This window comes from Ochotona princeps, chromosome 15, assembly GCF_030435755.1.
Source record: "Ochotona princeps isolate mOchPri1 chromosome 15, mOchPri1.hap1, whole genome shotgun sequence".
Taxonomy (NCBI): domain Eukaryota; kingdom Metazoa; phylum Chordata; class Mammalia; order Lagomorpha; family Ochotonidae; genus Ochotona; species Ochotona princeps.
This window is the reverse complement of record NC_080846.1, coordinates 3,539,861-3,555,469: the sequence shown is the minus strand read 5'-3', so window position 1 is coordinate 3,555,469 and position 15,609 is coordinate 3,539,861. Positions and strand designations below refer to the sequence as shown.

General features: G+C 58.5%; 1 protein-coding gene across 5 annotated transcripts in view; it reads right to left on the bottom strand.

Moving 5' to 3' along the window:
- Nucleotides 1-1,974: 1,974 nt before the first annotated feature.
- PACSIN2 (protein kinase C and casein kinase substrate in neurons 2) overlaps nt 1,975-15,609 on the bottom strand; it is a 104,494-nt gene continuing 90,859 nt past the window's right edge. For 3 of the 5 annotated variants that reach the window (XM_058673711.1, XM_004589448.2, XM_058673710.1), the window contains exons 3-10: nt 15,168-15,403; nt 13,874-14,029; nt 11,791-11,966; nt 10,092-10,212; nt 7,558-7,679; nt 5,063-5,176; nt 4,338-4,534; nt 1,975-2,392 (exon numbers count right to left, since the gene is read on the bottom strand). In XM_058673711.1, the coding sequence (XP_058529694.1) occupies nt 2,280-2,392; nt 4,338-4,534; nt 5,063-5,176; nt 7,558-7,679; nt 10,092-10,212; nt 11,791-11,966; nt 13,874-14,029; nt 15,168-15,403 (1,235 nt within the window). In that variant the 3' untranslated portion in view covers nt 1,975-2,279. The remainder of the gene's footprint in view (nt 2,393-4,337; nt 4,535-5,062; nt 5,177-7,557; nt 7,680-10,091; nt 10,213-11,790; nt 11,967-13,873; nt 14,030-15,167; nt 15,404-15,609) is intronic. The other 2 variants (XM_004589450.2, XM_058673712.1) reach the window with 1 other exon arrangement.

Genomic DNA, 15,609 nt, shown 5'->3' with positions numbered 1-15,609 from the left:
CACCCAGCCATTGGGCTCCTCATCCTCCCACATCAACTGCCTCCTGAGCACCTGCAACCCTAACCCTCCAGCAGGGAAGGCATGCACCTTCCCCACAGGAAAACAGGTCCAAGCTTGCCCAGAACTGAGGGGCACTAGGCGCCTGGGGACTCCTGTGGCTTGGAGGGGCCCTGCAGAGCAGAGTCTGCCCTGGGTGAACTTCCCAGTTCCTGCCCATTTTCAGTTTTCCACATTTTTTCTTTCAAAATTTGCTTGAAAGGCAGGGCACCAGAGGGACAGACACAGAATCTTGCATCCGCTGGCTCATTCTCCAAATGCCCGCAACAGCCAAGGTTGGGCCAGGTCAAAGCCAAGCATCAGGAATTGCGCCCAGCTCTCATGTGGGTGTCAGGGGCCTGAGCAGCAGGTGCAGCAGCAAGCTGCCCTGGAAGCAGGTCAGAACTCAGAGCAGCATCTGCTGCCCTAAACGGTGACTGAATTCCCGCGACCACAGTACCAGCCCCAACCCTCACTTTGTTTCTCCCATTTCCAAACCAGCCATGGTTGCCAAGCCAGGCCTCCTTCATCCCCAGCTCAGCCCAGTGGGGCAGGCACTTCCCTGTGAAGTGCAGACAACCCGAGTGGGGGGCAGAGGTTGGCACTCAGCAGGGGTACACAGAAGAGCGGCTGGGGTGACGGGTGCTGGTTTGTTGTGTGTGGGGCCTGGGGGCAGCCTGGGGGACACAGGAACAGGGACAGAGGACTCCCACGGAGGTCAGGCACCTGATACCCCTTCCTCTGCCCCAGGGTTGCTAAGCCCCAGACACACCCACCCACAGGGGCCCAGGACAGGTGCTTGCTAGGACATTGACACGCACAAGATCAAGTGTTTATTGATTTCTGTCCTGAAGCACTGTACACGCCCAGGAGAGTCCTGGGTGAACCTGCAGCACGGACAAGGGCTTCTGCTGGTAGTTTTCACAAAGACACAACACAGCTTCCAAGCAAGCCACGCTGGCCGGAAACATTGAGGAAATGCATAGCTTGTGGTGGTGGGAACGGCCCACGGTCTGTGTTAACAAAATAAAGGCTCTCCCCTCCCCCCCCGCCACGTGACACAGTGCAGCCCGGTTGCTCAGAGGCCCATGCTGTGGGTGACACCTGGCTGCCCGCTGCTCACAGGGCTCTGAGCAGTGGACTCTGCCTGCTGTAGGGCCAAGGACTGAGACACTCATCCATGGGCCCTGTGGCCCAGGCGGGACAGTCCGCCCCTGGCAGCCCCAACCTCTGCTTTGGCAGGGCCAGTGGGAGGGCCTGCACCACAGCTGGGGACTCTGAACCCAACAGCCAGGTCTGCACCTGGTACCATGGAACTCAAATGAAACGTGCTGTTCAACGCTGTTCCATCTTGCTAAAACAGTAGGTGAACTCTTTAGATTCTCTGAGTATCAAATAATATATACAGATGTACACCAAGACGTGAAAGTCTCCCAGAACAAAGCATCTCCACCTACAGAGTGCTGGCCAGACAGGCTGCTTAGGCCTGCTCTTAACCTCCTAAATCACCAGTAAAACTGTTAATTGGTAAAAGAATAATTTTAAGCGGGAATACAGTGAAAATAATTTTTAAATATGGTGACTTGGGGGAGTTCTACGTAAGGCCATTCCTGAAACCCGCACCCAGTGTCCCAACCGCGCCAGCAGAGTCCCAGGAGAGAGCTGCCGGGACAAGCTCTCGCCTCTTGACCCGTCTTCTGCCTCAAACATCCACTGGCCGCAGGAACCGACCCCAGGGCAGGCCAATCCACACCATCATTTGTGTGTCAATGCCTGGAAGAGCAGGTATGTCAAAAACTACAACTGTACATAGCCTTTAAATTAAAACCTCAAGATCTTCACTCAGAAAATGGTGTGGAAGTTTGTTCGCTGAAGTCGCAGGCAACAGGAGCCATGTCATGGCAGGCCGGCGGGGATGGGGGGCGGGCGCAATTGGGAAAGTGGGGACACACAGATCCATGATAAGCTGGGTGGGGGCAAAGGGGGCTCTTCCTCTGTGGCACTGTAGCCTCCTGTGCACGCATCTCTGCAGCTGCACCTGGATGGGCACCAGGCCCAGGTGACCAGCGCATCTGCCTTCAAGGACGCTGGGAAGCCAAGAGCAGCGCACCCACTGTCCTTGCAGGGGAGCGGACGCCCACACGGCCAGCTGGGGGTGCCCGAGGTGCCGTGGCCCTGGCCGGAGGCCAGCGGAGTTCCCAGGAAGGTGGCTTCCGTCCCTCCGCCAGCCCACCCATGGCCCGTCACTGGATCGCCTCGACGTAGTTGGCTGGATACAGGCCAACCTGTCCACTGTCCAGGCGCCCCTTGCACCAGCCCTGCTCATCCTCGTCCTCTAGCTTGGTTAGCTCGTCTCCTGTAAGACAAAGTGGGAGCAGTGTGTGAGTCAGGGTGGCCTGGAACTACCTGCAGTCCTACAACGGCCTCTGCCTTGGGCCAGAGATGGCCAGAGCGACACCTCAGAGTGACCCCACAGCCAGCGGCTCCAGGGGATGACAGAGGCACCCTGCAGTCTGTGCCCACTTTACGACCCTGGCCCACACTGCTACCCCACCTTTCCTGCAGGCAACTTCTTGCAGCTTGAGGAGCTGAGGGGAAGGGACTTCCTCTGACCCCCAGAACTGGCTTGGGGCCAGGCAGGACAGCACTGTTACAGCCCAAGATGGCACTTGCTGCGGCTCTAGGCATTAGTGGGCTTTGTGCTGTATCTCTCCTTTGCTTCAGCCTGAAGGCTAGTCTACTGTGGGTCTGACTCTGAGGGAAGGAGGAGATTGAGAGCCTGGTCCCTCTTGGAGACATGCCAGGGGACTGGGAACAAGGTGGTAAGGACAGCATGTTGAGAAGCAGCCTCCTCTGACAGCCGTTCTGGGAAGCTGGCCGCCCTGGGGTAACCCTGCAGCTCTGTGTGTCCTTGGCATTTGGTGTGGTGCAATGAGGTGCCATTTCCCTGGGTATTTACATCCTCCGGGCAACCCCTCTCTCCTGATTTTTACTGTGTGTGTGGCAGCAAACCAGGAAGACACCTATGGAACTCCGCCTGGGCTTCCAGCACCCTCAGGGCCGCCTGGGTCAAGGCTCAGCTCTCGGCTCACTGGCTGGCTGATGCAGGACCTGCTCTATCCTCTGCAGAGAGCTTGCTGGCTCCCGGGACGGGGCCTGCCCGCAGTGAGCACCCAGCCTGCAGAGGCTGCGCTCTGTGTGCAGGGGTCCCCCTTAGGTGTGACTCAGCAATGCCAAGAGCAGGTCCGGCTGCCAGCTGTGTACCCGAGCTCACACGTCCGGCTCAGGGATGTCCCAGTCTGCAAGGAGGCACTTGCTGTGACGCTCGCATGCTGGGAGGAGCCCATGGGCCCCCGAGATCAAGACGTGTCAGAGCTCTGCTAACCGCAGAAGGCAGCCACGCTGGTGCCTTTTACATGGATTTTACATTCCAGAAAAGCAGATGTAAAACAGCCATGACGGACAGGAATGCTTCCAGGTCATAACATGTGAACTGATAAATAGACCCACTGTTTCACTTCCTTTTGACAATGCACTTGGGACAGGAGGAAACATCTTAAACCTACAAAATTTCTGTCAAACCCAATAAGGCAAGATGGAAAAAGAGTAAAAAGTGAAAATCAACAAAGTAGGGGGTGACGACCGCAAGCACTTTAAAGGCCCACAGGAAACAAGGGCCCCAGGCAGCTGACAACCAAGCCCGAGGCAGGCAACAGCTGGGTCAGAGCTGGGCCTCTGGGCACAGCACCCTGCCCTCAGCTATTGGGGTCGGGGGTACGCTGTAGCCAGGGTCAGTCGAATCTGACTTGGCTTCATTCTTCTTAGAGGGACAGATGATTGTTGCAAAGGGAGGGCATCTAGGAAGGGGCATGGCAGAAAAAGGAACCTGGGATCCTGTGGGCCACTTAGTCTAGGCTATTCCAGCTCCTCAGGACCTCGCACAGGGCTTTTCAAGCAGGGCTGCAGGCAGCATATCACTTGCTGTCTCACTCTCTCACACCCCTGACATCGCCACAGGCAGCCAGGGTTCAGGCTGCTCAAGAGCCAGGGGCTCCTAGGACATGGGGGTGTGGGGAGGTGATGTGACAGGGTCCTGCCTGGGAGGGCCCATGGCCACTTTGGGGTCAGGGCAAGGCTGTGGCAATGCCAAGGGCTGATGTGGCAGCTGAGGCCTGGAGAAGGCTTTGCTTGCAGACCTGCAGCGTTGCTGTCTCCTGAGTGTCCTGGCAGGAGTGTCCTATGCTGTGCCCAGCCTTGGCCTTGCGAGTGGGAAGCCCCTGGGCACTGGATGAGCCACCTACCGGCCTTGAAGCTCAGCTCGTCATGCTCCTGCCCCTCGTAGTCATACAGGGCCCGGACTCGCACTTCGGTCCCCGAGCTGGTGTCCTCGTCAAACGGATTGGAGTCCCCGTTGGCATCGGTGGAGGAGAAGGGGTTGTTGGACTCATCGTCTGACCAGTCAGTGGGGTAGCTCTGGGCCTTGTCGTAGCTGCTCACACTGTAGGGAAGGTGGGGATGCCAGGTTCTCAGCCTGGGCTGGCACAGGGCACGAGGCTCCGTCCATGACCCCACCCAGAGAGGGAACAGTGCAGGAGCCTTGAGCCTGGGGCTCAGGCTCCTAAGAGGGCACAGCTCTCTCTGGCATGACAGCATGTGGAGCCAGGCCCTGGCGAGAATGTAGGCCATCCACATTCATTCTGAGTCCCTAGGCAAGGCGGGCTGTGGACGCACTGCGGCAGTGCCTGGGCACAGAGCATGGGAGCAGACAGCTCACATGCGTTTGCCTTCCTGTGGTACGACAACTGGGCCTTGAGGAGTTACCATGAGACAGAAGACAAGCATGGCAAGTGTTAGCTGTGCCCTCCCCAAGAATCGAGAAGCCAGAGAGAGGCCGTCCACTGCAGGCAGCAGGCCAGTGTGCTGGGCGGCAGTCATGCAGTGCTCGTTCGCCCGAGACGCCCGACAGAGAGAGATAGGACAGACAGAACAGTGAGGCAGCCCCAGAGGGAAGCATGTGGTCACCAACTTTTTGGCCTTAATGTCCTCCTTCTCACTGACGGTGCTGCCCGTGTCGTCCTCGTCCTCGAAGGGGTTGTAGCTGGACTGTGACTGGGCAGGGTTGCTCGGGACACTAAGGTTGCTATGGGGAGAGAGAGAGCTTTCAGGGGACCCGGTTCACTGGGGCCTACGGCGGTTGGAACTCAGCTGCAGGATCCCGGGGCCAGCACTCAAGGGACCACCTGGCTCCTTGGTTGCCTGCAGGATGATGGTGTCGGGACAGGAGCATGAGGCAATGCTTTGCTAATTGTGCTTCCAGTTTCTTCCTGTGACTGGCTGTGGGCAAGCTAGTGAGGGGCCCTAGTTGGGCCACCACTGCAGTCAGGGCTACAGGCTGGGCTGCTCTGCTGTCCCCCAGCCTTCATTCCTGCTGCTGTGAGCTGGCATGGCAGAGCTTATGGGGGACTCACCAGGAGGAGGCTATGCCATGATATGAATGGGAAGCTCCCAGGCTCACCAGGCCCCCAGCACAGAGCCCTGCCTTTGATACCACAGCTTCGGCAATGTAGGAAGCCCCTTCCAGTGCGAGGACCTCCCGCCACGTCCCCTGGCGCTGGGTCAGGAGAGGCTGGGCAGGGCTGCAATGGAGGAAGGCAGCGTGCAAAGCATTGGAAGGGAGACCACACCAAGGCAGTAAAGACAGAAGCCAGGGCTCCCAGAGCTCTGGGCTCAAGCACATGGCTTCCTGGCCAGCACCACCTGCCGCCCAAGGGAAGGGAGATGGTGAGGAAATAGCAGCCCACCACAGTATTCAGAGAGGCCTGCAGCTGTCTTGGGCCTTTTTGGCTGTGAAGCGCATAGGACCAAACTGGCAGGCTGTCGACGCGCAGGCTGTCGACGCGCAGGCTGTCGACGCGCAGGCTGTCGACGCGAGGAGACCAGCAGGCTTCCTCCCTCCGTGGGTTTGGACTTCCCTGCGAGGGGTCTGGTGCTTGGCTGCTGACCCGGTGCAGCAGTCCTGGCTATCCTGAGACCCCTGGTTGGGGAGCTTCAGTGCCTGGGGCTGAGCCTTTGGAGGAAACCCAGGTTAGAGGTGACCGAGGTGACCGTGGTCACTGCATGGAGGTCTAATGACAGTCCTGCAGGAAGGCGTTTCTGGAACACACCTCCCAGGAGACTCTGACAGTCTGAGGCTGCCCCCTCCGTCCACGCCTGGTTTCCAAAATGACCACATCAGAAACCAGTAGGACCCTCTGTGAAGACATGCTTGCCAGGGACCTACCCTTCATATGGCACCTGCTCAGGAAGGAAGCACACCCTTTCCCCTCCCCCGCCGCAGCATCTGCACTGCCTCCTGTCGGCCTCATGGGGTGACCCTGGGGATCTGACTAGCCATGGCCCAGTGGCCCCTCCCTCAGGCTTCAGGGACCCTCATTGAAGGACCACTCTTTGACCTTCCAGCCAATGATCATCCCCTAGGCCACTGCCCTGAGACTACGAGTCCAGGGTGTGTGTGTGTGTGTGGGGGGGGTGGGTATGCGTGCACGCATTTGTCCCATAAGACTCCTCCCATGGTCTGTCCATGGAGTGTGTGTATGTGTGTCCCAGGAGACTCCTCCCACGGTCTGTCCATGTGTGTGTGTGTGTGTGTGTGTGTGTGTCCCAGGAGACTCCTCCCACAGGGCTGTCCATGGTGTGTGTGTGTGTGTGTCCCAGGAGACTACTCCCACAGGGCTGTCCATGGATCCATGGTGTGTGTGTGTGTGTGTGTGTGTGTTCCAGGAGACTCCTCCCACAGGGCTGTCCATGGTGTGTGTGTGTGTGTGTCCCAGGAAACTACTCCCACAGGGCTGTCCATGGATCCATGGTGTGTGTGTGTGTGGGTGTGTGTGTGTTCCAGGAGACTCCTCCCACAGGGCTGTCCATGGTGTGTGTGTGTGTGTGTGTGTGTGTGTCCCAGGAGACTCCTCCCACAGGGCTGTCCATGGGTCCATGGTGTGGGGGTGTGTGTGTGTGTGTCCCCCAGGAGACTCCTCCCACACGGCTGTCCATGGTGTGTGTGTGTGTGTGTGTATATGTGTGTCCCAGGAAACTCCTCCCACAGGGCTGTCCATGGTGTGTGTGTGTGTGTGTGTGTGTGTTCCAGGAGACTCCTCCCACAGGGCTGTCCATGGTGTGTGCGAGTGTGTGTGTCCCAGGAGACTCCTCCCACAGGGCTGTCCATGGGTCCATGGTGTGGGTGTGTGTGGGTGTGTGTGTGCCCCAGGAGACTCCTCCCACAGGGCTGTCCATGGTGTGTGTGTGTGTGTGTGTGTGTGTGTCCCAGGAGACTCCTCCCACAGGGCTGTCCATGGTGTGTGTGTCCTTGGAGACTTCTCCCACAGAGCTGTCTACAGTGTGTGTGTATCGGTCCGTCTGTCCCCCAGGAGACTTCTCTCACAGGGTTGTGGGGTGCGTGTGTATGTGTGTGTGTGTGTCTGTCTTCCAGGAAACTTCTCCCAAAGGGCTGTGCCCAGCACTTACCTGCCAGCTTTGTTCTGGACAGCCTGGTCACCCGTCTGGTTGATGCCTGTCAGGGTGACGCCATCCGAGGCCTTCTTCCTCTCCCTCCGGCTGAGGGTGCGGTTGAGGTCTGCTGACCACTCCTGCACGCAAGGTGCGGAGAGAGAAATCCCATCTGTCGGGGTGCTTACAGGCAGCCACAGCTGCCCAAACACCTACCCAGGGAGCCAGGACCCTGCCTGGACCATGCGTGATGCCCAGCCTCACAGCCTCTGTCCTTGCTTGGCACTCAGGGGGACTCAGCGCCTCACAACTGTCCAGCCCTGGCCAGTGCACGCCCAAGGGCCGGCACCCCATCCTGAGAGCAGAGCCCTTCTTCCCACAGGGCCTCCTGCCCTCCAGCCCGCACAGCAGTCCCAGGGCCCGCAGCACGGCCCTCCAAGGGAGCTCCTCCAGCCCGCACAGCAGCCCCAGGGCCCGCGGCACGGCCCTCCGAGGGAGCTCCTCCAGCCCGCACAGCAGCCCCAGGGCCTGCGGCACGGCCCTCCGAGGGAGCTCCTCCAGCCCACACAGCAGCCCCAGGCCCGCGGCACGGCCCTCCGAGGGACCTGACGTTCCTTCCCATTTACGTTCTTAACGGTGCTGGGCCTTGGATCAGCAGCTCCGGGGGCCCTCAGTTGCCCTGCAACAGGGGAAGCGGCCCGGCCTAGAGAGCTGGCCGTTGCATGACCCACAAAGTGGCCATGAGCACTCTGGAGCTGCTCCTTCCACCAGAGCTGCGAGCAGGGGCTGCTCCTCTCTAGGGCTCACAGGGTCCCTGGCAGTGAATGTGTAAAACTCGGGGCGGGAGGGGGATGGGCCTCAGCTTTGCAGAAAGCTTGTGCAGGTGTGTGTGTGTCAGGAGGTGTGTCCATGACTCTTCCCCTCCCCCTCCACCCTTGTCAAATAGTTCTGTAGCTTGGTGGGGGGACAGGGCCTGGGGGAGGGGGAGAGCACAGCTTTGCTCTCACTGGTCTCACAACTTCAAGATTAGAAACTATTTCAGAAACTTTGAATCTATTCTACCAACTTGCCCCATGAGGAAACTGGCCAGAAAACCATCTGCCCATGCAGCGTGGGAGGCTGGCCTCCAAATCCAGGCCCCATTTTGGTCTACTGCTGCTGTCTTGACTGAATTCAGCTGGCCGAGAACTCAGCTGGATCCGCTGAGTGCCCTCTGGCTCCGAGTCCTCCCAGGCAGGCGACTTGGAGGACTCTGGGAAGCAGGGCAGGCTCTTAGGAACCTGGAGAGCAAAGCCACCTGGCGGATTTGCTACCAGGAGGACACACCATGGGGGCAGCATTCCAGAAGTTAATGCAGAACAGAAACTTACTTCATCCTTGTGGCATGGAAAACAAAACAAGTGCTCACATTAGTGGAAGTCGGGCAAGGTCCCGTAACAGCTGCAAACACGAGCACAGGGGACACAGCCGGGGCCCTAGAGATGGGAGCAGCCGAGGGCTCTGCCCAGACACCTCCCACTGGGCCTGCCCGGCCCAGCCCATCCCCAGAGGGATCCAGGTCAATGTCACAGCTGATTCCTGGGCCTCTCTGGGTTGAAATCCAGCTGTACCCAGGACACACGACAGCAGCACACTTCCTCCCAGTGTGTGTCCCACACACAGACCCCAGCTACCATTTGGAGAAACCTTTTGGAAGCCAGAAAACAGAATACAGATGTAGGATAGGCAGCACAGGCCAATCAGGGCCTAGTGACAGCTCCTACTCAGGGCCCAGGCCAGGGTCCAGAACCCAAGGAGATGGGCCACTGCTGTCCCCGTTTATGCACAGGGAAACTGAGTCACACACAGGGCAAACGGCTTGCCCAGCCCCCACAGCTGGTGAGCAGTTGGGAAGGAGTCAGGTGAAGGCACAAGGCACTGGGGAGGGTTGAGGCAGTCCTTCCGGCATCCTCCCCAGAGGACGCACAGCCAAGACCCTTACCAGCCTCACATGGTATCCCCGACTACACCCGCTCAGCCTGTTGTGAGGAGGGTGGACGCTTCCCCAGGGATGTAGAGGACAGGACCTGGGGCCACCACCTGCTATGCTACCATCACGGGAGTCCCCTGGAGTCCAGGGGACCCAGCATAGATTGCATGGCCCCTTGTTCCATAACACTTGATGCTACACTGGAAGGCTCAGTCCCAAGCTGGAAAGAAGTTCACTCTGAATGGAAAGTCACTTAATTGACCGCAAGGGTCAAAAAAGCTTGTTTGGAGGGTCAGGGGGCTTCCCCCTTCCCAGCTATTCCATGGCACCACAGAGGGCCCAGCTTCTAGGAGTCCCGCAGTCAATGGTCAACAAGTGATGGACAGACTACAGGGAACACACTGGCACCCTCACCAGGGACTCAGGGAAGCCTTACGCCCCAGGGACTCGACACAGTAACCTGGTATGGACTGCAGCCAGGCCCAGGGGCTGCCTAACACACACAGAAACTCACACACGAGCTCAATCCCATAGGCCAGGTCCCTGCCAGGATAAGGGGGGTCACAGTGCAGCCTCTTCTTACCTCAAACTGCGGCCAGTTCATGGCCATGCCCGGCCCATGATTGGCTCGGAACCACCGCAGGTCCTCCACTGCGTCGGCTGCTTTGATGTTCTGCTCCAGCTCCCGGTAAATGGCTTTGTAGCTGCAGCAGAGAGACACACGCGGCTTTCCAGGGCCAGCCCCTCATCCCCACTCTTCACATGCCATGTCAACAGCTCTGAGAGCGGACCTCATGGAGCCGGGGCAGGGCTCACCTGCAGCCACGACAGCTCCGACTTCTCACAAACACACCTTAAAGCAAACCACGCGGCCCCAAGTGGCCCCACTCCGCATCAGTGCACATGTGCAACTCAGGTCAGCGATGCAGGCTGGGAGCGGAGGAAGACAAGTGGGGAGAACCCTTCTCCCTCCACTCTGCAACCACAGGGGAGACACAGAGAAAGCTCCTGCCTCCTGATCAGCTGCTCAGCTCCAGCCACTGTGGCTATTTGGGGAGTGAACCAGTGGATGAAAGAGTTTTTCCTCTCTGTAAAGCTGACTTCCAAATAAAAATAAATAAATCTTTTTAAAAAAATTGGTTATTAAAAAAAAGTGTACATTGGAGTTCTGGTCCAGGATCTGCAAATGTGCGCTTATGGGAACAGGGACTTTACACAGCCAAATAGAAAGAAGATCTGTAGGGTGGGCTGTAACCCACCAAGGGGTACCCTGATCCAGACACACGAGGCAGGCAGCCTTGGGGGCAGAGAAAAATCACCAGGCAGATGTGCCAAACCCAGAGGCTGCAAGTGCCACCCAAGGCCTTCGGAGAGTACAACCGTCAGCCTGTGCACCTGGAGTAGGTCTGGGGGCTTGGCGCACCCAGCTTTTACTGCGTGCTGCAGTTGCTACAGGGGATGACTGCCCCACCAGGGCTGTGGCCTTGGGAGGCTAAGGAAGGCAAGAGGCACGGCGCGCGGCACGGCAGAGCTACCCATCGAGACATGCACGCAGCCCCAGCCCCAGCCGCCGAGTGCTGCGCACTGCACAGCCTTTCCCCTTGCTGGCCTACGCTTCATCTTCAAAAAGGAGGGAAAACGCTTGCCTCCTTTATAAGCCCGTCACACAGACTGAGAGGTGACAGAGTAGCTGTAGTAACTGTTGTCTCTGATTCCTGTTCTCCAGCAGGAGACAGAGGGAGTGGACACTGCTTGATGCAGTGAGCCTCGGCGGCCCTGGCAGACGGACGACAGATGCCGGTGACCCCAGGGAGTCTGGCTCTCTGCCCAATGAAGGCATCATGGGACCAAAGATAGGCAAGATCAGAAGAAACACCATGGCTGCCCTGACATGACCCAGGTCTGTATCACGGAGGGTGCGTGCTGTCCTGGGGATCCAGCACCCCCAGCCGGCAGTAAGCTGCTCTGAACTAAAGGGGCTGAGTATCACAGTTGGAGTTCAGATCACTCTGGGGGTGGGGCATGCTGGGAAACCCTAGGCAGTCTCAAATCAGTAGGGGTGGCTGGTCCTAGCTGCAGCCCCAGAGGGCAGAGCGTGCCCTGCCATAGATGCTTGGGCAGAGTCAGCTGGTCCAGCCACGTCCACCACAGGTGCAGGGCACGGGACACAGGCCTTCTTGGCATTGAGAGCACAGATGGGCAAGACAGCCTAAAGGTGGGAACTTCAGCATAGCGCGTGAGGGTCTACTTCCCACAGACCTTGTCAGCTTCAGGGAACTCACCCAGCCACGTTGGACAGGTCGAGGTGTTTCTGAACTTCCAGTAGAACCTCCCGAAAGAAGCGCAGGCGCTTCTCCTCAAACTGCTGGCACTGATCAAACACCTGCTCCATGTTCTCCATGTACTGCGGGGTGCCCTGCTCCAGCTCCTTCAGCGACTTCTCATACTTCTCCTTGGTCTGAGTGAGAGTCAGGCACAGACAAGGGTTCACACCCATGAGCCCCTTGCCCACCCCACACGCCCCAGGAGCCTCTCTGGGCTCCCCGCAGCTCTGGAGTCTGACAAACATCAAGTTCAAGTCCTGGTCCCTCTGCCTCTGCAAGACAAATTCCATTCCTGGCACGTGCCGCCTCTCAGCAGGAACCGCCAGGTATGCAGGTGAGGGGAGGGCCACCTTGGGGCTCAGTGTGTGTGTCCTGTCTGTGGAGAAGGCTGTGCTGGGTGGCCCCACACTGCAGGGCTAGGGAGTCGACTCTGAGATAGCAGTACAGCTCTCAGTCCCAGTAGAGCTTGAGCCAGACACCAGAAGGTGCTCACATTTTCCTGAAACCTCATTCTTTCCCCAGAAAATGGGGACAATTCCTACTTCATAGTGCTCTGAGATCTGAGCAACAGATGGATAGCTTGAAAACGTCCTTGTCCCTTGAATTCGCCCTATTCTGGCCCCTCACATAGCCAATCCTTCCCAGACTGTCCCCAAGGAGCCTCAGTGGTGGCGTGGCTCAGCAGTGTCCAAGGACAGTCAGAAAATGCATGTGGTTCCTAGGAACTGGCCAGAGCAGGCAGGTCCCTATGGGAGACACGTGATCCGAGGTCACCCAGCACAACCATCCCCACCCTCATCTGGTAGCCAGCGGGTCTGGCTAGCTGGTGGGTATGTAACAGCCTGGGATGGCAGATGGCAGGGCTGGAGCCTGGTCCTACGGATCCTAAGCTTTCCCACTACAGGGTTGCCTCCATGGGGAATTACACCTCCCTGTCTCCAGCATCACACAGAGGGCTGAGGGGCGGAGGGAGCCCGACCTGAGGTCTTGCAGGCCCCTGGAGCACACGCTCTGCCCCACCCTCCCGCACACACCCTTCTCCGACTCATGCTTGGGAAACTCCCCTTTACACTCCAGAAACGTGTCTTCCAGAAGCTTCCCCAACCTGCTCAGGAGCCTCTAAGGACCATAGGGGATGGTCATCTCTGTCAGGCCCACAATAGCCTTGCCGGGGACAATGTGCCTCCACACTGCCAGTGCTGATGGGTCAGAAGTGCTGTGGTGAGGCCCCAGTTCAGGGACCCCAGACCCACAGCTGAGGGCTCAAACCGCATGTCTGGAGGCCAGTGTCCATCAGGGGGACTCAGGGCAACTATCGCTGATGGAGCAGGGCTCTGCACAGCGGAGCAGAGCAGGGCTTGCCAGTCACCCTCCAGCAGGCCAGACGGGGGAGATGGCACCAAGAGGCCGAGCCTTCGCTTCCCGGGACAGTGTTCTTCCAAGAAGCTGTCCAGTTGCCAGGTTCCATGACCCTGGCATTGAACAGGTGATTACCACCCACGCCCATGGAGCATGCCACACTGTACAAGACTGCTTCGACACTGAAGCAGAGTGTACCGAGGAGCCACGTAGCCTCTCACTGCTTCTGCCCTCCCTGATGGCTGCGGGACAATTCCATTCCTTCTCCCAGCCCTGCTGCCCTTACATCCCCATGCACTGGGCTTTCCGGCCTCCACTCCCATCAGAGCAGTCCTACTGAGCCCTTCTCTCCATCCCCGGGCCCCAGGCCACTCCAAGCTCCTCACTCAGTCAGTTCTCAACTCAGCATTCATTGGTCCTCACAAGCCTCCTTCCGGCTTATGAACCCCTGCCCACTCCCTCGCGCGTGTGCGGCACAGCTCCTCCCCTGCCCTCAGCCTGGCTGGCAGCCCACTCGCCTGAGGCGGGCACAGGGCTGTGGAGAGGGGAGGTGCTCCCTTCGTGTCCATCCCGACACAGGACTCACTGCTATGTATCTTTCCACCAGCCCCCCTGAGCGGTTCCCTGACACAAGAACCAGGGACCCACCAGCACCCCACGAGCACATGAGCACATGGCGTACCTTTAGCACGTCTTGTTTGCACTTCTCTACTTTGTCTTGGAGTTTCTTGAGCTGCTCGGGGTTGAGAGATGGGTCTGCCTTGCTGTTGGCCTCCCTTGAGATGGCCAGCTTCTCCTCTTTGCATGCTGCATGGTGGGCTTTCTTGGCCGCCTCCACCTACAGCGAGAAGGAAGCCCTGAGCATCGGCCACTCAGCTGGCTGTTGAGGACCCTGGGAGTGTGGGATGCACGTGCCTCCAAGACTCAGACCATCATGACAATGGGTCCTAACGTGGACTGACCAGGGGCTGCTCCGTGTCATGCAACAGTCTAGGCACCTGGCTTCCGTGAAGCTTCTGGAGTTCACATTGCAAAGGAGAACAATTAAACGCTCAGCTAACTCAGAGGCTGTGAAGTGCAATGGGGATGATACAGCAGGGTGGGAGGCAGTCCGAGGCCATGGGGAGCAAGATCCAAGGCTGCTGTGGGACTGCCGAGAGCTGCACAGGAGACAGCTCACCAAAGGGAGGGGCTGTGCCTGGGAGGCAGGCCAGAGGCCCTTCCACACATGAGCAGTTGGTTCTTAAGGGAAAGGGCAGGTGGCAGCCAGGGTCTGAGAGGGAAGACGGGAGCAGGGGGAAGCGCCTGCACTGGGTGACGGGGAGGAGGCAGTGCAGCTCCTGGCAGAGGAAGGTGGCTCAGCTGCCGTTGCTGCTGCAGGCTGGGGAGCAGCGGGGAGCAGCCTCTGGCTCGCCATACCAAGACTCAGTGGCTTTGGCTGTATTTTTTTTTTTTAAAGTACTAGTACCAATTACAGATTTGGGAGAAAAACCCATACAAGACAAAGAAAAACACCTGAATGAATCCTCTCTATCAGTCTACAGAGACTTACAAAGCTTGAGAAGCCAGGTACTAAATCCAGGCCTCCCAGGAGGGCGGCAGGGCTGGGATCTGAGTGACTATATGGCCTCCCAGGGCCTGCAACGGTTGGAGCCAGAACTGGGTGCAGCGCTCAGCACTGCTGGGGGGCAGAGATGAGACGTCCTGAGAAGCCGCACTCGCAAAGGCTCTGACAGCAGCCAGGAGTCTCGGTTGGAGCTCCATCACTGTGTGGTTCTGATGCCTGGTTTTTAAGCCTGCAACACGAGGGGGTGTGGACTACCAGTAAAGACTGACCATCAGGCACTAGACCTGCTTGGGCAGGTCTTAGCAGGGCAACCTGCTGGCCTGCAGGGTAGTCGTGCCTCTGCCAGCTGTGGAAGCGTGGGGAGCTGGTGGGGTGGGCAGCAGGAGAGAGAGTGTGGGGTGGAAAGTACCTCTTTCAGTTTCTTGGCCCAGGGCTTCTGTGCCTTTCGGAAGCCATCTTCAGCTTCTTTGGTCTCCTTAAAGCCCCCCATCATCTGTTTGTGGAAAGCCTCCTTCTGCCAGTTCTTGATCTTCTCAAAGTCCTCATTCATCAGTGAGGCCTTCACTTCAAGGTGCAGCTCGCTCACCTTCTCCGCCTCGGACATGACCGCTATCCAGGCCTTCTCCACGGTTCCATACTGCGGCCCTGGTGGGAAGACGCAGCGTGTTACGCAGCACTGGCCGGGCTTTGTGCAGTGCCCATAGAGGCTGCTGGGAGCGCGGTCACGGCTGGTTGTGGTCTTCCGGTGATGGAGAGCTCTGCTGCTCTCCCATTAGGATGCTGGGGAATCCCACGCACTGTCCTAAGCCAAACTTCTGTGTCCTGAAGTCTCAATAGAAGCACACAGTGGC